Below are 23,339 nucleotides of genomic sequence, written 5' to 3'. Positions count from 1 at the left end.
CTAAGGTGCTACCCTCCTCTCCTTCCCCACAAACACTTATGTAGCTAGAAATGTCACTGAGTGTTAGGATAAAAAAAATAATAAATAAAATTCTCTCTGCTTAGAAGTCCACAAACTTCAGGCTGTCATAAATAGGTCTCATTAGAACAACTTGCTTTCCCAGCCAGTCTGCAAATCTAAGTAGACAAAGGAAGAAAGAATAATCATGCATTATGTTAAACTAAGCATTTAATTAAAATTAAAGTTAATTTTCTCTCCAGATGAACCTAATGACTTCTCCAAACTGGAAATGCCCGGTCCCCACCAGGAAACAGGTATTCTCCAGGCTTTCTCTGGCTGAAGACTGCAGGCTGTACACCAGATTTTTTTTCAACCTTGGCAACATCAATGTTTAAGTTTACAGCATTTTTCTGTGGATGGGGGTTTGTCCTGTGCACTGTAGGGATTTAGAGGCGTCCCTCCCCACCAAGACCCACCAATAGCTTAGTCAACACTTTCTCAAAGCTTGTGCCCAGAACTGTACACAATCCCATCTGAGGCTTTCCCTTAGCCTATGTCTTCCTTTCTCTTCCCGGTGTCACCTCTCTGTCCTTTACTTCCCCTTACTGCACTACATGGGCCGACACAACAGGTGTCAAAGTGGTTCTGGACCAGTGACAGTAGCATGGAGTTCTGAGAGTGGCTTATCACTTAACAAGGAAGACCACAGTCCAGATTGAATATGGGATACACACAGTCCAAAGTACAACATGGCTGCTGACTTGCTATGCAAGTCACTATCAATGGGCTAGGGCATCCAATGAAAATACTCTTGCCAGTGAAGCCAGTTGTTTGGACATTTGAAAGCTTTCAGTTACGTGTTTTGTCCATGTACTGTAATACCTGACAGAAACCACCTAAGAGAAGAGATGTATGTATTGACTGCCAGGTTATGGCGATGTAGCCCATGTGGTGGCTAATCTTGATTGCCAGTTGGACTACATCTGGAAACAACTAAAATGCAAGCTGTTGGGCTCTCTTATGAGGGATTTTCTTAGGTTATTTGAGGCAAAAAGACACACCCTAAATCTGGGCCATGTCTTCTGGTGGCAACCCACTGGAAAGGACCCAGAAGAAGGAAGCTTTGGGTTTTTTTGCCTGCTTGCCTTCACTCTTCGATGACAAGTTTATCTATCCTGTTGCTGAGGCATCCCTTCACTGGGATTAGAACCTATGTCTTTGGGGTTCCAACTTAGATTGAAGGTCAGCAGTCAGGAATTAGTGAGAGCCAAAGTAGAAATGATGGTGACCTACAACCCTCAAGGCCTGATTCTCAGCAACCTCCCTCCCTCAGCTGGGTCCCAAATCCTCAAGGTTCCACAGTCTTCTTAAACATATCCACTAGCTGCTGACCAACTGTTAAAACACATGACCCTGTGGGCACATCTCCTAGTCAAACTCTGATTTGAAGGGATTCTGTGCTTTTAAGGACAGTGGAGTTGGATGATTTCCTGCAAATGACTAATGAGGATCTAGGTGCCTTTTAACAATAAAGACCTCATAAGAAGGACTGCAGCACTTTTGGTAGTTTGCAAATAGGCACCTAACTCCTGTAGGCAAAGGGACAAGTTGAGAAGAAGATACATTTAAAAGTCAGGAATCTCAAGACTCTCAAAAGTGTTCAGCCACCATGGTCTGTTACAGTGAGGTCAGTGTTCTGGTTGAAAAAACTTGAGACTCTGAAATGTGAGATGGGGATATGAAAAGATACTTCAGTAGCAGTTCTGAGCATCCTAGCCAAAATGTAGGTTCAGGAAGACATACAAAGTGTTTTCCTATAAGACAACCTCCATCTTCCCTCCCCAGGCAACAACTACCTCATTGCCTCTCCTGGCCATCAGAACAATAACTAAGATTAAATCTCAGCAGCATGCTGGGACTGATGCTGGAGATTATCCTGGAGCAGACTTTCAGGAATTTCCCAGCACACACTGTCTGTCTACCACTAAGGAATGCTGAGAGACAAAATTACAAGGATACTGGACCAAAGCGCTAATGGGAAAAGTGAACATGTAAAGACATACTTAGAGTCACTTTCTCAAGGCATGGTTATTAGAACCTTGATATTATCTCCAAAGGTCAGGTAAAAGACATTGTTATATGGCTGTCCAAATGTCTTGGTAGCAGATGGTAAAAGATAATGAAAACAGTTGGAAAATACAATGAGAAACAGTTCAAATTCCTCAGAATGAATAGCATTCATTTCTAGTTTTGTACCAGGGCTATGTTAGCTCGCCCACCCTCTGTCTTAATATAGTCCAAAGAGATCTGGGCCATCTGGACACCACACAGAATGTCACATCAAACCATTACATCAATAAAACAAAGGCATGGCTGTAATGCTAGAGACCTTGATTAGAAACAAGTACCATAGGGCATGCAGCAAGCCCTACAAAGATTTCAGGATGGGCCACTTCAGTACACTTCTAAGAATCATATGAGAATGGACACAAAGTAGTAACATTTTTGCATGCTGAGACACATCCATGAAGGAAGAGTCACTGAACGGTCACTTTAGCCAGTTGACATTAGTCAGTCTTTAGCAGTGGGTATGAGGGCTGTGTGAACAGAGTAACTACAGTGGAAGATGGGATCTAGATACATGACTACAGCATAAATATTCATTTAACCAAGACTAATCTAATTGCTATGTCTAGTGACCAAAAACCAGATAGGACACTTGATATGGCATTGTGTCCCAAAGAAAGCAGTCAGTCACTTGGTGGCAAGTTAATGACATTAGGGTCTACTCATTCTGAAGGGACCACAGGTTCTTCCTCATAGGATCAAAGTCCTATTTCAATTATGGGTTTCCCTATTTCACATTCACAGAGCCTATAACAATGGTAAATATCAGGATCTATCAGCCTATGAAACACCTGATCCTTGGATGCAAAATTATACATCACAGGAGATGTGCATCAGAGCAAAGCAGGAGCAGGGTAGGAACCACCCAGAGACAGACAGCCTAACAGAGCATTATGATGGCCAATCGAAGACATAGCTGAGGTACTGGCTGAGAGGTAAAAGTCTGCAATAATGAAATATCCTCCAGAATGCAGAACAAGTGGTATACCCCTAAAGATAATACATGTGTCTAGGAACCATGGGATAGCAGTATGAATGGAGCCAATCATTTTCAGTGACCTGGGGAAAAGATTGTGCTTCCTGTCTCAAATTATGGGCTCTTCAAGGTGAAAAATCCACTTCCCCAACCCAACAGGGACACATTTGCCAGAGGATAGGGGAAGAGTCCACTGAATTATGGGTGGCACCTAGACATTTTGGACTGGTTGTATCCAGGACCAACAGGTGAGAAGAGGATGGCTGTCGTAGCCAGAATCTGATCAGTAGAAATTAGGGCTGTGCTGTGGGCTATTTTGATCACACGCTGAAGCTCCCGAAACTGACAATAAAGTTTACTTTGAATCAGAGGGTGGAGCTTATAGCAGGAAACTTAAAAGGTCTTATTAATGAAACCAAACCTGAGATAGGTTATTGGGGTGAATGCTGGAAGATCAGAGACACAGAACAAGCCACAGCTATCTCACCTTGCTAGTTCCTCAGGTGATCCTTTTTCCTCAGGCTGGAAGCTTCTGAGTCTTCCTCCCCATGAATCTCAGCTGAACTGTGTTGCTCCAAAGTCTGAACACTTAACCAACCAAATGCTTAACTAACTACATGCTTTACTCCTTTAGTTCCTGGTCCTCACACCTTATATACCTTTTCTCTTTCTGCCCCCACTCCCTGGGATTAAAGATTGGGTTTCTGGGATTAAAGACGTGGGTCACCATGCTTAGCTGTTTCTAAAGTGGCCTTGAACTCAGAGATCCGGCTAGCTCTGCCTCCCAAGTGCTGGGATTAAAGGCGTGCACACCACTGTCCAACTTCTGTTATGGCTTACTCTTCCCATTTTCTAGCCACCATTTTTGGCTTTGTTCTAGTGGCTGTCTGTTCTCTGATCCCAGATATGTTTATTTCAGGGAACACACAATATTTCAGGGAACACAATACCCACCACAGGAGCTAGCTACTAGCTGACCAAAATTAGTCATAGAAGTTTTAGAGGACCGAGGACATTTAGAGAGATACAGGAAGTAGTAGGGTGGGGCTTAGAAAGATTTTCAGCCTTTATTGATTGAAGAAGTAGAGAGAGAGAAAGGGGAGGCCACTGGTCGCTTCTCACTGCTTCTCTGATCATTCAGATTCTTTCCCCAATATCTGACTCCAGAGTTTTTATTAATAAAGAATAATTAGGTAATTGCTTCAAGGCTATACAATAGAGATAAGAAGGAGAAGATGAAGATCCCAGGAGATCCACTTAGATGCCTTTAGGGTTCTTTAGCCCCCGTTATAACTGTACATATGTATCTTTAATGCACACAAAGCTTTAGAAAAATGTGATTACAAACAGCACCGATGCCTGTGTAAGGCCACCGTCAGCATCTTGTTAGTAGAGAAGGGTAAGATGAGTTCCAATGGGAAGTGGAAAAGGAGGCCCTTGAGCCCCTGTTGCAGCCCCTAGGAGATGATGGTTTGTCCCACAGATCTCTTTCTTCTAACTTTTCCTTGGGAGGACAGAGTTATAGGGACATTGGAGGGGCTTCCTCTCCAGCATACAGAGATAGATTACATGAAGGCTGGATTCTTGTCACATGGGAGTGAACTGTTCCAAGCTCTTCTCAAGGAAGTGTGTATGCTGAGAGGTATTATGACTTCAGAAGCCATCACGGTATGAATGCTACAGCTATGTTCTTCCTAGCTGCTAGTAGCAGTGGCTTATTGGAGCACCACACTAGAGCCCAGACATTCCTACCCTAAGCACCTTCTTTCACAGTAAATCTCTACTCTGGACCTTCCCTGTTGCCTAGCCAAGACTTTCTCAGAGCTTTTATTATTTGAAGGCTTCTTACCACAGCCACCTCCTTTTGCCTCTCCCTTCATAGGTATTGAGTCTAAATCTCTCCTCCACTGATCCAATTCTCCTACTTGTGCTGTTTCATAGATTTTTCTCACAATAAGTTTCTTGGCTCTTTAATCCCTTTAATTCTAACTTGCCATCTGCATCCTGGTGATAGAGTGAGTTAATTTTTCCTTCCATTCTAAAAAGAAGTAGGGTTAGGTCATTAGTCTAAGGTCCAAATTAAATTGCCTATCATTTTTAAAAGGTAAAATTGTAATAATTAGGAAATTATTTGTTGGGGCTGGGGAGATGTCTTGCCTTCACAGTTAAGAGCTCTTGCTTTTCTTCCAGAGGACCTGAGTTTATTAGCCACCTAAGTCAGGTAACTCACAACTGCCTGTAACTCCAGCTCCCAGGGACCAGGTGCCCTATTCTGGACTCCTAGATGGCATCCACACACAGAAACAAACACACAGGCAAAAATAAATCTTTAAAAAGGAAAGATGGTATTTGTTCTTCTTTGAAATCACAGTCGCTTCTTTGCTCCCTTAATAAATACATGCTTTGTCATTATGTCTTTATTGCTCATAGGTTAAAGAAATCATAAGGTAAAACTAATCAGTGCTTTGTAAAGAAAATAGCTTTCACTGAGTGCAAAGGCAAAGTTAAAAGTGTACACTACAAACCTCCCCATTGTCCTTCTTCTGGATAAGAAGACAGAACTGCTGTATGTGGCTTAGGTGCAAAATCATAGAGCAGTGCACATGTGCTGTGTGGGAGTGATTGATTGTAGGCTTTAAGTGGTGCTAATTTTTATTTTCCTATCATATGCTGATGTGACATTCACTAAAAGTGGCACTTGGTATGATGCTCAGATCAACTTTTACCCTGGGCTCATAGTTTTTCTATCACTTCAAAACATGTCACAAAAAAAAAAGAAAAAGAAAAAGAAAGAAAGAAAAAAAAGATAAGGCTAACTTCCTGTTTAGTGGAAGACAAGCAAAACATAATGAATAGTTAGTGTTTAGACTGTAGTAGCTCACATTTTAATAAACTTATGGTATGGAAAAGCAAAGTGCCTTATTCTGAAGCAGTTCTTTTTTTCCCTAAAGGAAAACCCAATGATAATGGCTCTGTTTACTTTATCCTTCTAATAGATGCTGAAAACAAAACCAACTTTGCTAAATTTTCATTTAAGCATTACATCAACATGCCCTTTATCTCTGCTTATACAACTGGGAAACAGAGAACCCAAATTAGTTTTAAAAAACAAAACAAAACAAAAAAACCAAAACCACATTAATTAGAATTCTAAAGCACTTAGGGGAAGGGAGATGTGTGGGAGATCACACCTGACATGCCTTATTCTTATGGGGGGAAGAAGGGAGAACATTTTATAAATCATGCTGAATTGAAAAGGAAAAAGAGAAGACACATTTCCCAGACAGATTTTGAAGCATACAGTTCAAATTTAGGCTTCTCAGTGTCTTGTGGTGTTTAACCATTATAAGAGACCTCAGTCAATGAGAAAGACACTGTGTATCCAAGATAATTCTACTTAGAGAAACAAGTGTATGATACATTTAATTCTTATCTTTGTTGACTGCAATAAAAGTGAAGACCAAGACATTGTAAGGTTTAATTGGAAAATCAAATCAACAATTTGAAGCGCATTCTTGAAACAAGTGCCTCTTGATTTAGCTGCACATTAGGGCGACCTGGGGAGCTCCCACAGTCTCTCCACCTAGCTCCACTCAAGATCAATTAAACGAGAATTACCGACATTCTTAACTCTACAGGTAATTCTGGTGTGCGTCCAAGATTGATACAGATTTCCTTGGATACTAAAGTTATTTTAAGCTTTAAACTATATTCATGTAAGCTACAAACTGAATATCTACAGCTCCACAGAATACCAAATGACCTTTAATTTTGTCAGAGAATTTCAAAAAATTATATTTAAAGAATGATAACTGGCTAATGTTATATCTGATGGTTAGCCTTCTAGTCCTAGAAGTGGCTGTGCAGCCTAGTTTTAAGCCCTGATTGAAAAGGCATCCTTGCTGGGTCCTTTCCTTCTGGGATGAGAACTGAGCCTCTGGGGCGGGGTGAGCTTCACCCCTTCGTGTGTTCCCCTGGCCCAGGACTCTGCTCTACCTTCTGGACAGAGGGGACATCTGGCCACCAGAAAGCAACAGGCATGAGCGTAAATAAAGGCTAACTGCATTGTCTGTCACCACACAGAAGTTGACTCAAATGTCAGTGCTCTTAACTCAATAGCTATAGCAGTGACTAACTTTTGAGATAGGACCTCACCTAACTACAGATTAAACTTTTATCATATAGCATCAAAAACTTCCACACATATGGAGATGTACATTGAGATCATTAGATAGTTGAAGAATTGATAGTTACTGGATTAGAAACAAAATTATAGGATGTAATTCTTTAGTATTATTCTGTAAAAATGAAAAATCTTTTCTTACTCCAAACTAACAAAACTCCTACATGAATCCACATTGACAGCATGAGAGTCAATTTTAAAATACATCACTAATAATTGGTCTTTGTTGTATAACAAATTTTTATTCTCCTTAGTGAAGAGGTCAATGAGTAGTAGGGAATTAGTGTGCACATGTAAGCAGTTACTTGGATGTGTCTTCCGAAAGATGGGATGCTGCTGTCTCTGGAATTGAAGACACAAATATTCCCAGATTGTGTGGTATAATAGGCTTGTTTTTTGGATGGCCAGTGCCCAAATCATGACACAGAGACTTATTAATTATGAAATCTCAGCCTTGGCTTAGGCTTGTTTCTAGCTAGCTTTTATGACTTAAATTAACTCATTTTTGTTCATCTATGTGTTGCCCATGTGACTCATGGCTTTCATCTGTCCTCCTACATGTCCTGCTTCTTCTGCCTCCAGCTGGTGACTCCTTTCTTCTTCCCCAAGACCTCTCTATCCCAAGAAGTCCTACCTAATTACCTCTTTCTGCCTAGATATTGGCCACTTAGCTCTTTATCAAATCTATCACAGTAACACATCTTCACACAGTATAAAGGAATATTCCACAACATTTCACCCTTTTATCTAAATAAAAATGAAAGGTTTTAATTCTAATATAATAGAACTATAAAAAAGCTGGGCGGTGGTGGTGCACACCTTTAATCTCAGCACTCGGGAGGCAGAGCCAGGCAGATCTCTGTGAGTTCGAGGCCAGCCTGGGCTATCAAGTGAGTTCCAGGAAAGGCGCAAAGCTACACAGAGAAACTATGTCTCAAAACAAACAAACAAACAAACAAACAAACAAACTATAAACAATACAAACAATTATCAGTTAAGAATTACATTCACAATGTCCAGTCCATTTGTATCTGGCAAATTTAGAAAAAATACTCCATTATCTATCTTCTCTTGATGAGTCTAATGTTTTGTACCTAATTTACTTTCTATCCTAAATTGTATTACCAACCCCAAACTAATTTTAATCTCAAAAAATTTTAGATAAACAATTTAAGCTTTTATGTCTCTCAACTTTATATACTTTACACCTCTTTTGTGAGCTTTTTCTTAATTTGGTAACAAGAAAAACTGCAACTGTAACTATTTAGTCGTTACCTCCACCAGAGGCCCAAGAAGGATATATTACCTAAGTAAATAAGAAGTGCAGAGCAAACAAAGTCCAAAACTATAGAAATGACAGAGACATTTGGCTACATGGACAGTCAATCAAGGTTCCTCTGCATTGTTGGGGCATCCATCTTTGGCCTATGGACCTAGAATATCTGAAAGACTTTTCTATGAAGCAGGAATTTTTGAAGGACTGTCCTACCTTGTCTTGGAAAAGTTCAGCACTTACTTTTTTGTGTGTCCTGCTTGTCTAGTTTGGACAGCATACTGCCAGTAGTTGAGGCAAGGGCAGTTTTTTTGCCAAAATGGCTAGCTTTTGCCACAAAGAAAGCAAACTCCATATGGAGGCTTCTTGATACCCATCATCCTTTTTTTAAGTAAAATGGTGCTGTCAGGAGCAGATGTGTCTCCCTGTCATAAAAAGCCTTATATTATTAAAACATTAAAATGTCATATTCTATGGGTCTTTTAAGTGTTTGGAGACCATCTATCTATTTAAAATATATCTCTGTTTGACCTTGAAAACATACCTAACATGACTGTAAGTTTGACTGTTATAGATGACTAACTACTAACCTGTATTTCTTTATTATCCTAAATAGCTTTCAAGGACTAAAACTTTACATTATATTTTCAAATGAGCTGCATAGGTACAATACCTCAAACAAGAGTAGAAACATATATAACAAAAGTAACCTTAAATTTGTATCAATATATAAAAATCCATACTAATGTAAAATATTTAAAACTAGTGGTTGTTCAAAAGTAAACTCAACAATATACCCTTTTATCCCATCATTTCTATACTATATTCCCCTTTCCCTTTAGAAAGAAATCTCTGAATCTAATCTCTTTTGTTTAACCTTTTCCTGACTGTGACCAATAATAACTTGTAATAAACCCCCTAAATGAAGACAAGCATTATAATCCATGGAATGTGGGTGTCATGTCCCAAAATCATCCACCCTACCTCTTGGGAATGTGGGTGTCATGTTCTATAGACTGCTTCTTGTTTTCTAGGGATGATGGCATCTTTGGGGAACCAGCATCTTTGAGGGACTCTGAGAAAATAAGGATGACAGTCAAGTTCTGGGAGGGCTAACCATAGCATTTGTTGTCTAGTCTTTGTACAATGGGATGATGCAAGGCTTCTCTGCAGTTCTGGCTAGAATAGTCTGTGAGGCTGAACCATCTCAGCTAGCAACTTTGAGGAAACCACAGCAGAGGTACTCTGACACACTGGATCACCTGGGCTACCCATTTTCACTGGAATCTGGTCCCTTACTTTGAAAACACAAACTTTCTGCATTAACACAAATATGGACTGTGTGTTGTACACAAGCCAGCCAAAGATGATTGTCTTGTTTTGTTTGGGCAGGTAAAATATATGTCACCTGTCTTGTATCTTTTTTTAGGTTTTTTTTTTCATGTCTATAGTTAAGATTTTCAGAGAGTCTACCCCAATCAAATCTGTTCTTTATTAACCTGGAAGGAATCCTGTGGAAACAAAAACAGGACCTTTTCCCCAACATAATACATTTTCTGACTTCCATTTTAAAATTAAGACATTCTTAAAATATTAGGTTGGTTTAATTTAGCAGTTTCCATAATCCAGTGTCTCTCAGAAGCTATTGTTCTTTTAAAACTCAAAGTCAAAAAAAGTACACCTTGTATATTTCCCATCTTTGCATGGTTTATTTTTTATATTACTTTACTCTCTCTTTAAAGACAGTATTATTTTTAAACTATATTTATTTTTCTATGACTGTCTATATCCATTTTCTTTTCTTTTGTCAGCATCTAAGGACATTTTTAAGCATACTATATCTGTTTAGAGGTTTTCTCAGTCTGGACCTGACTTTGCCAAGCACCTGCAGCCATCTCTGACCAGATGAGACAAATCTTAAACTGCAATGTTAGCCTCTGTTCAGCTCAGCTCGGCTGGCCAGTAGCTGCTGCACCTCTGTACACCAAGCACCCACCCACTTGAGAGACTGCAGGATTAGAAAGCTGTACCTGGCCAAAGATGTCCAGAACTGTTCTTAGCTTTCTCAGGTCCTCTGTTTATATATTTGAACCCCTACTTTGGATGCCATATGTAGTTGGATTTTTCTTTGGGCTGCCAGCTCACAAAAAAAAAATGACACAGAGACTTATTATTATGAAAGTTTGGCCTATAGCTTAGGCTTGTTTCCAACTAGCTCTTATAACTTAAATTGATCCATTTCTATTCATCTATATGCTGCCATCTGGCTTGTGGCTTTTACCTCTTCTCCTCTATGTCTTGCTCCCTCTCCATCTGGCTGGCAATACTTTTCTTCTTCCCCAAGACCTCTCTGTCCCCAGAAGTCCCACCTAATGTCTTCATGCCTAGCTACTGGCCATTCAGCTCTTCATTAAACCAATCAGAGTAACACATCTTCACACATTATAAAGGACTATTCCACAACATTATGATGGAGTGTATTCTGCAGCTCCTTTTCTCCTGGGGAGTGTTTACTTGTCAGGGCTTTCTAAGTGTCTGGTATCTTCACCAGTGTCTGCTCAATAGACAGTGCAAACCAGGCTCCTGCAGGCTTTGGATTCTTGTTCTTTATTTTTCTTTCTTTCTTCATCATTTATCAAAGAATTAATGGAAGCTGGCTGTGGTGGCATAAAACTTTAATCTCAACACTTAGGAGGCAGAGGCAGGTGTAGCATGAATCTTAAAAGGTTTTATTAATAAAATAAAATTCAGAGCCAGGTATTGGGGTGAATGCTGGAAGATCAGAGAAGCAGAACAAGCCACAGCCACTTCACCTTGCCAATTCCTCAACTGATCCTGTTTCCTCAGACTGGAAGCCTCTGAGTCCTTATCCAAATAGATCTCAGCTGAACTGCTTCTCAAAAGCCTGAAGTTTAACCATCCCTAGTTCCTCATCCTCATGCCTTATATACCTTTCTGCTTTCTGCCATCACTTCCTGGGATTAAAGGTGTGAGTCATCATGCCTGGCTCTTTCCAGTGTGGCTTTAAACTCAGAGATCCATATCTCCCAAGTGATAGGATTAAAGGCATATGTGCCACCATTTTCTGGCCTCTATATCTAGTGGCTGTTCTGTTCTCTGATCCCAGATAAGTTTATTAGGGTGCACAATATTTTGGGGGAACACTATACCACCACAGGCAGGTGGATTTCTGTGAGTTTTAGTTCACCCTGGTCTACAAAGTGAGTTCCAGAACAGCTAGGGCAGTTACACAGAGAAACCCTGTCTCAAAAAAAAAAAAAAAGAAAAAGAAAAAGAAAAAGAAAGAAAGAAAGAAAGAAAGAAAAAGGAAAATAGAAAGAAAGAAGGAAAAGAAAAAAGAATTAATGGAGTTCAGTTAAATAAAGCAGTCATGTTGAATTTGGAATCCAGAAATTGAGAACAAAGCTAGTACATTCCCTTCCTTCACTGAATGAAAAAAAGTCACCTTCAAAATTCTTTTTTAATTCCTTTCTTAAGTTAGCATACAAAGTAATTGGTTTCATTGTGAAATTTTCATATATATATATGTTTTGTTTTCATTTGCCCCCTCAATGTTTTCCTCATGCCACCTCCCCTTCTCTTTCTTGTTGTGAAATAATCTTTTTGTACACTGTGAATATGTGTCACTCTGATTGGTTTAATAAAAAGCTGAATGACCAATAGCTAGGCAGGATTTGTGGGGCAGAGAGGATGCTGGGAAGAAGGGTGGAGTCATGAGGAAACATCAGAAACACAGAGGAAGTGGCATGGGCTTTACAAAATAAAGGTAACTGAACCAAGTAAAAGAATGTAGATTAAAAGATACAGGTTAATTTAAGTTATAGGAACTAGTTAGAAACAAGCCTAAGCTATCAGTCAAGCTTTTATATTAATAATAAGTCGCCATGTCATTATTTGGGAGCTGGCTGGTGGGACAGAAAAGTTTGCCTTCACTTTCTGGTCTCTTTCCTCTCAAATATCTACTTAAAACAAGAGCTCTTCCCAGAAGGTGTCCTGGACACCTGGAGCTGTTTAGCACAGCTGTGATGGCTGGGACTGCAAAGAAACAGCCCAACCTTGGAAAGAAAATTTTTCTGACTCCTCGGGAGAGTCAGGCCTGGAACTGCTTCAGCAAGGAAGGGTATCCTGACTCTTCGGGAAAGTCAAGATATATCTGGTGTGATGGGGGGTGGTCTCCCCGCAGGACACAGCAATCCTGCTCCTCTCCTGGAGAGCCACAATCTCCGGCTCAGTGTTACCAGCTCTCTTGCTCAGTCCACTATAGGACATCTTAGCAAAGGTTCTTCTGTTCATCTCCCTGTTGCTCAGTCCACTATGGGATGCCCCAGCAAGGTTCTTCTGTGCACCAGTGAATGAAGGTCTTCACCCAAAACTCTTGAGAAAGAGGTTTATTTGGGAAGGAGGAGCTCTGGAGAGTAGCTGCCTCTACCAGAGTGGAGAGAACAGCTGACAACTGATGGGTAGGGTGGTTTATATAGGATGTCTAGGGGACGGAGTTATTTTTATTTTTATTTTTTTTTCTGCCCAGGGATTGGCCAGTTTTGTGAGCAAGGGGCAGAGATGGCCCTGATTTCAGGGCCAAACTGTGTTTCATTTTCTGGCTCAGGTTCCAAACACTAGCTGTGTTTATTTCCCTGGTCCTGGGCCCTAGGGCCAGGATTCTGCTGTCCTGCTCTGTGACTGGTTGGTTTCACAAGTCGGTTGGACAGGGGCAGAGATGACTCTGATCTGGGCTAAACTGTCTCCCACTGGCCTTATCTGAGCCATCCTTCCCTAGTTCTGGGCTCCAGGGTCAGGGTGGTTTTCTTTAGCCAGCCCCTTTTCCCTACAATAGTGTTTCCTTAATGTGCCACAACAATACCCTGCTGCTCTATCCCTTTTGCATGGCATTTATGGAATTTATTTTCATAAGCCTCTTGTAACTGTATAATATAGTATTTTGAATACTGAGGAGCAATTAGGATACATCCTTCTCCTTTCACATGGTAATTCTAAGGATCACTGTGGTACTTGCCACTTTGTTAAAATTGGTGTTATTAGACACAGGAGGCAGGGGCCACATGGGTTTATGGTCTCCAAAGTTTTTCGAGCTACTGAACAAACAACAAGTGTTCTTACAACAAACATAAAGACGCAGAAAAGCCGGGTGGTGGTGGCACACGCCTTTAATCCCAGCACTGGGGAGGCAGAGCCAGAAGGATCTCTGTGAGTTCGAGGCCAGCCTGGGCTACCAAGTGAGTTCCAGGAAAGGCACAAAGCTACAGAGAAACCCTGTCTCAAAAAGCCATTTAAAAAAAAGACGCAGAAAAAAATGAAGGCAGAGGCAGAGACCTGCCTGAGTCAGGTAACCTATGCTAAAGATTACCTGGAGCACCAGATGCTGCAGACACATGGGAAATTGTTCATTCCTTGGGGCTTCAAAGGGGTCCCCGCCCAACCAACACCTCTATTTCAGAACTGTTAGGCAATAAGGTTCTGTTGTTTAGCATGATCAAGTTTGTTTGGTTTTCTTTTAACGTGAATGAGTATTTTGCCTCCGTGTACAAGTACACCACGTGTGTGTGGTGGTCCAGGAGGCCAGAAGAGGTTGTGAGATCCCCTGAACTGGATTTACAGTGAGCCACCACGTAGGTGCTGGGAATCGAACCTAGGTCCTCTCCAAGAGGAAACAGCTGAGCCACCTCTGAAGCTACCACGACCAAGTTTATTACCTAAATTGCTTCCCCGGTAAAATTGAGTAATACCTTAACTATATATTCTGAAGTGGAAAGTGGAGAAAATGTATGCCTAAGAATGGGCCGACGTTAAAAACGCTAAACATGTATGGAGTTTTTCCACAATCACTTACTACGCTCCGCTCTAAAAACTTGGGATGATTTCCGAGATACTTACTAATTTGCCCGGAGATTCAAAGCTAAGTGTGGAATATGGAAAACGTGAGTGTTGGTAAACGAAATGACAACAGAACCGACTCCGGTAAAGCTTTTATCCTCCAAGCACGATTGACGAAAATACACACACGCCAAAAGGGTAGCTACCCGAACGCCGAGGCGGATTGAAGGGTTAATGGGGCGGTCCTCCCGAGAACCTGCGTCTTTCCCAGACGCGGCCGGCTCAAACGTCACTTTCCGGCGCCACTGACTCTTCCACCGGACGGATCCCTTCAAGGGCCAAAACCCGCGGGGTCCAACATAGGAGGTGTGGCGAGGGTGGACCAATTGAAACTATGGACTTCGCGTTTCCCCCTAAGCTCCACCCCTTGACCCCAAACATCATGGCGGAAGAATACAATCAGAGGACCCGGGGCGGGGCCAAATGCGGAAGCGGAAGTGGCGGAAGGTGGAGGAACCCTGCGAGCTTCTGCCCCACGTGTTCGGTGAGTGCTGCGGAGAGGGCGTTGCGGGCAGTGCGGGGAAGTTTTCGCTGGCCGCTCCGGAGCGGGGAGAGTTTTCGGGGCCGTGGACGAGCGGGTGTCTTCAGATCGGCCACCAGGGCCGCTTTCCCGGCCGCTTTTAATGGTTCGGAGTAGGGGGATTGGCGGGAGCCTGCCGAGGGCAGGGGTTAAGAAGCCCTCTGTTAAGTTCCTTAGTGCAGAGCTAGGGGAACTAGCTTCGCTTTCAAGCCCCTGCCAGTGCGGGTCACGGTCAGCCTGCCCTTCCTGTGACAGACCTTGTGCCTAGGAGCGTTGCAGGGAAAACTGAAGAAGTGATCCATAAACCGAGACCTAAAACATGATGGGAGGCGGGAGTATTTTAAGCAGGGGCTCTGCGGTAAGTCCGGGAAGTCTGAGTTAGGAGTACCGCAGACAAGATAAAGGGAAGGGTAGGAGGTTGGAGGCCGTGGTGTTGAGTTTTTGTTTTCTTGTGTAACGGGAAGCATTGTTCTTTGTGTTCCTATGCGTATGAAACGTTGAAGGGTTATTAGAGAAAAGCGGGAGGCGGTTCGTGACAGGCCTTGATTCTCTTAAAGAAAAAAAAGAATGCTTAATTTGCAAGTTCGGTAAGGAGAATTTCGATGGATTTGTACTGAGTATCGGTAGTGGAGATAAAGTATTTTTTAAGGGGATTGAAGGATAACTTACTGATAGGTTCAAGATGACTGACACAAAGAAGTAAATATCACATGCAATGCTCAGGTTCTCTCTTTGAGCAGTAAAGTACATGATACCCCGTTGGCTACGGTGAGAATGGGCAGGGTGAGAAAGATGGGCTGTCGTTGGGGTAGTTTGCAGTGGGAATGCAGAGAATTATGTTTCAGACATAAAGCAGAAGGTGCCAGTTATATGCATAGTCAAAAGTGTCGAGTACACAGCTGTGAAGGTTTAGGAAGTAAAACCTAATTTGCTTGTGTTTGCGTTTGGGTTAGTCATAAATTAATTGATAGTGAAGAAACTTGGCAAATACTGCTTTAAGTGATCAATGTTAACTTCAGGAGTAAACATGACTGCTACAATCCTTTGGTACTGTGAGAACAGTACTTCTTTGCTAACACACACCGGCCCAAGCATAAACTCAGTCTAATGATGAAAATCTTAATCCCAAAGGGGACATAACCTGCAAAATAGAGAGGAGACATGATGACTAAATTAACTGTATCTTGGACTAGGAAAAGGACATGAATGGGGAAGTTGACATCAAAATAAACCCTGTTATACTAGTGTTAATTTCTTAGTTTCCTTACAGTGTAATGTGTTAACAGTAGGGGAGCTGGGGAAATGATCTGTAGGCTCTATATCTTTTTAACTCTTTTGTAAAACACATTGTTTTAAAAGAAAATATGCAGACTTAATATGTAAGTAAAGGTATGGTTAGAAACCTATATATGAAGGCCAGTGGCACAATTGTTTAGCATGTGGTACTTTCATGAAACCTACATGCAGACATGCAAATGTGACTATATCTTGCCATGTGATAAAATGACTGTGCAATTTAAAATGCCCAGTAGGAAACTGAGTGGTTCCAGTGCTGGAATTACAGATACATATCACTATATTTTTATGCAGTTCTAGGCATTGAACCCAGGGCATGTTCCAGTGTTTCCTGGAGAAAGTTGTCAACTACATTTGGAAAGTTGTATATTTCAGTCTTTGTTTTCCAATGGGTAGTTCATAGTAGCAAATTAAGGACTTAGAAAATCTTCCCTTACTTGCTGACTATTGCTGTGTAATTTACTGTTTCTCAAATACATATTAACCTGGAATCCTGCTTTTTTCCCCCCCAAGACTTTCAGTGTTCTGAGGAATAAATCATGCTTAGTTTTGTTTTGATTTTTGAAACAGTATCTTACTGTGTATCCCAGACTGGCCTCCAGTTTATGTTGCCAGAGTGTCCTTGAACTCACAGCGATCCTTCTGCCTCAGTCTCTCAGATCTAGGATTACAGGTGTGTGTCAACATATCCAGCAAGAAATTAATTCATGAATAGAAGTTTCTAATCTGGAAACATTGTCTAGGAATTCCCACAAGTGACTCTTAAGGTCATTTAGAAATGGATGAGCATGTAACTTTTCGAAATGTAGACATGAGCTTAGTGGAGTTTGCCTTTATATCTGTATGTGTTCTGCTTCTTGCAAAGCTTGTAGGTTAGTGAGGGGTATCTGTTACTTTGCCTGTGCTCAGTGGAGGTCACTGAACTCAACAGGTGACATGTTAGGCAGATCCCTCTCAATTAAATATTAAATAGTTTGTTGTGGCTTGGAGGTCAGCAAGGCATCTGGCTGCCTCTAAAACAGTTGGCCAGTCACCCTTATTTCAGCTTTATTGGGTTTTCTTTCTTTAAATTGTAACATGTGCTAAATGCATCCTATTGCTTTTTAAGGTAGATGCCCAAGAAATCGTATGGTAACATCACTGTTACTCATCACTGTTTTTTGGGGTTTTTGTTGTTGTTGTTTGTTTTTTGAGATAGGGTTTCTCTGTAGTTTTGGTGCCTGTCCTGGATCTCACTCTGTAGACCAGGCTGGGCTCGAACTCACAGAGATCCGCCTGGCCCTGCTTCCCGGGTGCGCTACCACTGCCACATCACTGTTTATTCTTAATAGTGGTCTGTATTTAGCCAGTGCTGTTGCTCAAGTGTTGCCTCCCGGTGTGTCACACACTAGGCAGGGCATGTCATGTCCTGGGCTCTTGTTTGTGTTGTATCTTTTTCGCCCTCTGTTTTAATGTCTTTGAGGTGGTTATGGTCTTGGTGGACTTGAGAGCCCCTGGGCTGGATGGTTTATACTGCGTCTGAGCTCAAGGACTGTATGTTGCACTGACTGTTTAATGACTCTTACTGGATAGCAATTTGGTGATTCTTCATGGTTTTGACTTTTGTTTTCCAGAATTGCTATGATGGAAGTCAAAGAGAAGAAAAAATTCACAGGAAAGAGTCCAAAAACAGCAGAAGGAAAGACTAGATTTCATAAAAACAGTGGTAAGAGAGCCTTGCCCACGTGCACTTCCCATGTGCTGGTTACTTTGAAGATATATCTGAAGGGGACGAGGTTTGTAGAGGGTGTCACGTTATTCATGGGCTAGGATTACAGTAAACATGGTGGAAAGAAGTCACCACTGTCCACAAGCTAGCCTGTTCCTCGTGGAATTTCGGCTTTTAAGAATTGCCAGAATGATTGAGGAATGTTCTATTTATAAAAGATCCTTTATGTCAGCAATTTATGTGGCCTTATTGTATTCACATTCAGTCACTGTACAATTCATTTTAATGCTTGATGAATTGGAGCTGGCTAGTACACTCAGCTTTTGCCTTCTGAATTTCAGATGGTGATGTCTCTATTATTCCATCAGGTGTCAGTATTGCAGAGTAGAAAAATCCAGACCTATATAGATAACTGTGTCCTAAGCAGTCTTGTGCTTCCTTGTAATAGTCTTAAGGTATAGCTATTATTATTGTCATCCTATTTGTTAGATATGTATAAGCTTTTTGGCTAAAGATTTTAGCCAAAAAATTTTATTGTAGGTTTTAAGATTTCTCTCAAAATTAGACTTTTTCAGAAATCCATTTTAGTTCATTTTTATGATATGCTTTCTTAAGTAACTGTTCATCTCGTTCTTAAACTCTTATCTTATTGAACCATTGAGATTTTAGTATAAATATTGATGGTAGTGCCAATAAGACAAAATGGAAAGGTACATAATATTTTATGTCTACCATATGCTTAAAACTGCAGAAATATGCCATGTTAGCATGGTTGTTTCTAAGAGGTAAATTATAGTTTGTTATTAATTCTTCTAACTTTCCACGGTTTACATGGCTAACCTATGCAATTTTATAATCAGAAAGTTTTCTCTTAACTTGGTTTGATTATTTAAATCCTAATTTATTCAAAGGGTTAATGTATATTTGAGGAAGGCTGTTGGTTGTACTGAAAAGTGTGTAGTTCTCTGTAGCATGTAGTTGAGTAGATACCAGAGATTTTGGCTCAGAGTCAATGAACTAATAAGTATTCTTTGTTATCACTAGAGTCTAGTTCTTCAAAAACATTCCCAAGGAAAGTTGTTAAGGAAGGTGGGCCTAAAGTTGTATCTAAGAACTTTGAGAAGGGTACCACAAAACCTGGCAAAAAGGGTGTGAAGCAGTTCAAGAACAAGCCACCAGGGGGCAAAGGACCGAAGGACAAATTCCAGAAGCCAAATAAATTCAACAAGAAGAGGAAATTCCAGCCAGATGGTAAAAGTGATGGTAAGCATGGCTCTTAGAGTCTTTGCAGAAGCCTTCCCGGGCCAAGGTGGGACTGGACCATGGTGCACAGGTCCTTCACTGTGTCAGAGACTGCCTGTCCTTGCTCCTAGATGGGCAGCATTTTAGAGTAGAAGGAAGGAAGCACAGCACGTTTCTAGTCAAAATTTCTTGTTCTGTGCTGGTGAGATGGATCAGCAGTTAAGAGCACTTGTTCTTGCAGAGGACCTGAGTTCGATTCCTAGTGCCCACATGGTGCCCACAACCATCTGTAACTCCAGTTCAGGGTGTTCAGTGTCCTCTTATGACCTCTTCAGCTCCAAGCTTACATGTGGTATACACACATGCATGCAAGCAAAACACTCTTAAAATGAATCTAAAAATAAAATGTTTTTAAACTTTCTCATGTTTTTTTTTTTTTTTTCTACCTGAAACTCACCATGAATTCACAGATCCACCTGCATGCACTGTCATGTCCAGCTACCTTTTTTATTCATTTTGTTGGGAGATAGGTAGTTTTAAAATCAGTAACAGTACAGGGCCAACCTAATCATAAAAGCTGGCCTTAAAGACATAGTGTGCTCCAGCTAAAATGTCAACCGTGCTGAATTAAGAGATTTGTAGACTCTGCTCTCATGGGGCTTAGACCAGGCTAATGTGATCAACTCGTTAGATGGTTCACATTCAGTAATAGTTCTGGATAGATTTAGCCATTTAATTCCTTCAGGACAAATTGTTCCCTGATGAGAATTGTTCCTCAGGCTTCTGTTTGTCACTGAAATGAATTTTCAGTCTCTTTATCACGATATCCATGGAGTCACTTCTCACCAGCGTTTGCTCAGTTGTGCAGCGTGGCACCGTGGTGCCTTGTCCCTTGTTGGCTTCAAGCAAGCAGCTTGTCCATACTGACCACACATTCCACCCTGGTTTATTTCCCTAACATGGAGTGTATTCTTACATGGCTCCCTGCCTGCCTGCTGGCATTACTGTGTTCACATTTTCTATCCCGCCCTCCAGCCTGTTCCTTAGTCTTCACTTCGCCTGTGGGTTGCTTGCTGGAGGAGGGACAGCATGCTTGAGGTGGGGGAGGAGAACAGGGGATGTCATCATTTCTCAGTGTGTCTGCAAGACCTTTCCCCACTCCGGTCCCTGTCTTTTTTCTCTGTTTCTAGGTTTTTTCTTCCTCTCCTCATGCCCAGTGTTTGTTCCAGACATTGCTTTTCCTCCTCTTGTTGCTTGTATGGTAGTTTAATGGAGAATGCAGAGACTGTAATGATGTTAAATATAAATGCTAAGACTCAAAACAGAGAAGCAAGGGGCAAGGAGGAAATACTTGGTATTTATATCTAGGTTTTAGTATGACTCAGTTGACTTTTTTTTTATTGTTTTGGTTCTTGTAATGAGTGAATTTTATAATCAGAGAGAAAGAGATTTAGAAATAACTAAATTCCAAAGGATTTGGAAGGAGATACTTATGTAAATAATACTTTAGTAAAATATTCATTTCATTTATCACATTGATTGGTTTTGTTGTTTAACTGATAATATAACTTAATTTCAAAGGTACAGGAATAGATAGATCAATCTGTAGAAGCTTGCTGTGTATTGCCATGAGTGGAAGGCAACTATAAATTGTCCTTGGATTTGTACCTTGTTTCTACCACTGGGTGGCCTTGGATGAATGACTTAGTGTGTGATACATAGCAAAAGGGGGTGATCCAAGTCATACCCACCTCACACTAAGAATTAAATAATGCTTGACAGCTCTCAGAAGAGTGGCATTTTACTTTTGATTTTGTTTTATTTTTGATGTTTGGATTGAATGAGGACCCTCATACATGCAGGTGATCTGCCACTGAACTTCACTGCCAGCTTATATTTTCCCCTTGTAGCTTCTAGAATGAGTGTTGGTCCTGGTGATTGCCCTCTGTTCTAAATTTGTATTCGTGTATAGTGTTTGGAATGTTAAATGCATTGAATCTAATTCTAGAATCAGCAGCCAAGAAACCCAAATGGGATGACTTCAAAAAGCAGAAGAAAGAGCTGAAGCAGAGCAGGCAACTCAGTGATAGGACCAACTATGACATCGTGGTTCGAGCAAAGCACATTTGGGAGAGCTTGAGAAGGTACTGGCACTGAACACTGTCGTTATTAGTCTGTCCAAGACAAGGAAAGCATAGGGGTTTGCCCTGCACAGACAGATGTCCTAAACATCAATGACAGCACCTGGTTTCTTTGATGCATGCTCAGAGTCCCCTGTCACAGCAGCAGAGTGGGGGTCTGCCGAGTGCAGAAATATATGAAATCATTAGGGTAGTGCCAGATAGCTTTATGGAAATGACAGGAGGCAAATGGATTTGATACCTATCCTGAAAGATTTCTCAGAAAATGAAGGACTATTTCCTATCAGCTAGGTTTTGAGATGTTTAAGTATTTGCTATCTTAGATTGTTTTATTATTTTTCTTTGCTTCTGAAGTGCTGGCTGTTAAGATTTAGATTGATGCATAAAATTATACCCTGTGAGATGAGTTTCTGCCTCTGAGAAAATGACTTTTGTCTGACTGCTTCGGAATAATAATTTTAATGTCAGAGGTTTGCTGCCTTCAAAGGAAGAACCACACGGAAGTGGCAAACATATATTGCATGCTGTTCGATTTTCATGTATAAAATAACTTCTTCACATGCGCTTCCTCTGCAGAAAAGACTGTGACAAAGAAAAAAGAGTGAAGCTGATGAGTGATTTGCAGAAGTTGATTCAAGGGAAAATTAAAACTGTGAGTGGAATGTGCTCGCTCTTCCAATTAAAAAGAAATGCGAGTTTCTTTGTTCTTAGGGAAGTGTGTTCTTTCTGTAGTTATGTTTATCAATGCAGCGTCACTTCGGCATTGGTCTGTCCCATGTCGATGCCTGTTAACTTTCAAAAACATGAAAACACAGTTCGTGTAATTCTTGTGGAGGTAATTTTAAATACAACTTTTTTTATTTTTATGGTTTTTTTGTTTGTTTGTTTGAGATAGGGTGTCTCTGTAGTTTTGGTGCCTCTCCTGGATCTCACTCTGTAGACCAGGTTGGCCTCGAACTCACAGAAAGGCATGTGCCGGCTTGTGGGGGTAGTTTTAAATAGGAATGGAATTTGAAAGGTGGTAGACTTTTCTGTCTCTTGCATTTATTTCAGCTATGAAATGTGATAGGAAGCAAAGCCAAACAATAGAGTACCCCATATTTATTTCTGTCTCAAGCAGGCTAGTGCAGTGTAAGCTGAAAAAGTGCCAATTGTGTAAATAGCGGAAACCTGATGGGTCAAGGCGTTGTCTTCCCTACAGATTGCCTTTGCCCACGACTCAACACGTGTGATCCAGTGCTTCATTCAGTATGGGAATGAAGAGCAGAGGAGGCAGGCTTTTGAAGAACTGCAAGGTATGGCCAATGTGCAGTGTTTTTATCCCTTGTGAGAAAGTCGCTTGTTTCCTCTTGGAGTGCTGGAGAATGTCCTAGAGAGCAATTCCGTGTTTTCTGCAAGACAGTTTTGTTGCTATTTCTTTGCATGGGACAACTAGAGTGAGCCGTGTTCCAGAATCATGCGTGGGTTTCTTTCCTCCCTCTGTTTCTGGAGAACTGAAGTAAGGATGTCTGGTCACTGGATGTTTTGTTTCCCCAGGTGATCTGGTTGAACTAAGTAAAGCCAAATATTCCAGGAATATTGTCAAGAAATTTCTCATGTATGGGTAAGTTGTTAGAAAGTATATTTTTCCCTTGGCTTTTGGTTTTGTGCATTCATCTTTGCTCAAATGTTACCTTAAAAATCTCTGGTCTTTGTAATCACTTCCAGACACTGTGGTCTTCCTAAGGCACATCACCATAAAACAGTGACTGAAATTGACTGAAATCATGATGCTGCCTTCTCGGACCTATTTTTATATATTTAAGTTAAAGAACAAAACATTGGAATAACTAATTCCAGTTACTAGTATTTAGAGGGTAGAAAATTGAGGAGCAGATGAACAGACTCTGAGGTAGGTCATTGTGTTAGCCCATGTCAGGGTAGGATGATTTTTCTAAACGTGCTGTTGGTACTTATCCAC

General features: G+C 41.0%; 1 protein-coding gene across 3 annotated transcripts in view; it reads left to right on the top strand.

Annotated features, from left to right (window-relative positions):
- The first annotated feature begins 14,882 nt into the window (after positions 1-14,882).
- Positions 14,883-23,339, top strand: part of Pum3 (pumilio RNA binding family member 3) — a 32,885-nt gene continuing 24,428 nt past the window's right edge. The window contains exons 1-7 of one of the 3 annotated variants that reach the window (XM_036208539.1): positions 14,883-14,956; positions 17,902-17,993; positions 19,041-19,259; positions 21,247-21,382; positions 21,956-22,031; positions 22,581-22,674; positions 22,916-22,982. In XM_036208539.1, the coding sequence (XP_036064432.1) occupies positions 17,909-17,993; positions 19,041-19,259; positions 21,247-21,382; positions 21,956-22,031; positions 22,581-22,674; positions 22,916-22,982 (677 nt within the window). In that variant the 5' untranslated portion in view covers positions 14,883-14,956; positions 17,902-17,908. The other 2 variants (XM_036208556.1, XM_036208547.1) reach the window with 2 other exon arrangements.

Source organism: Onychomys torridus, chromosome 1 (assembly GCF_903995425.1).
Source record: "Onychomys torridus chromosome 1, mOncTor1.1, whole genome shotgun sequence".
NCBI lineage: Eukaryota > Metazoa > Chordata > Mammalia > Rodentia > Cricetidae > Onychomys > Onychomys torridus.
This window is presented reverse-complemented; position numbering and strand designations above follow the sequence as displayed.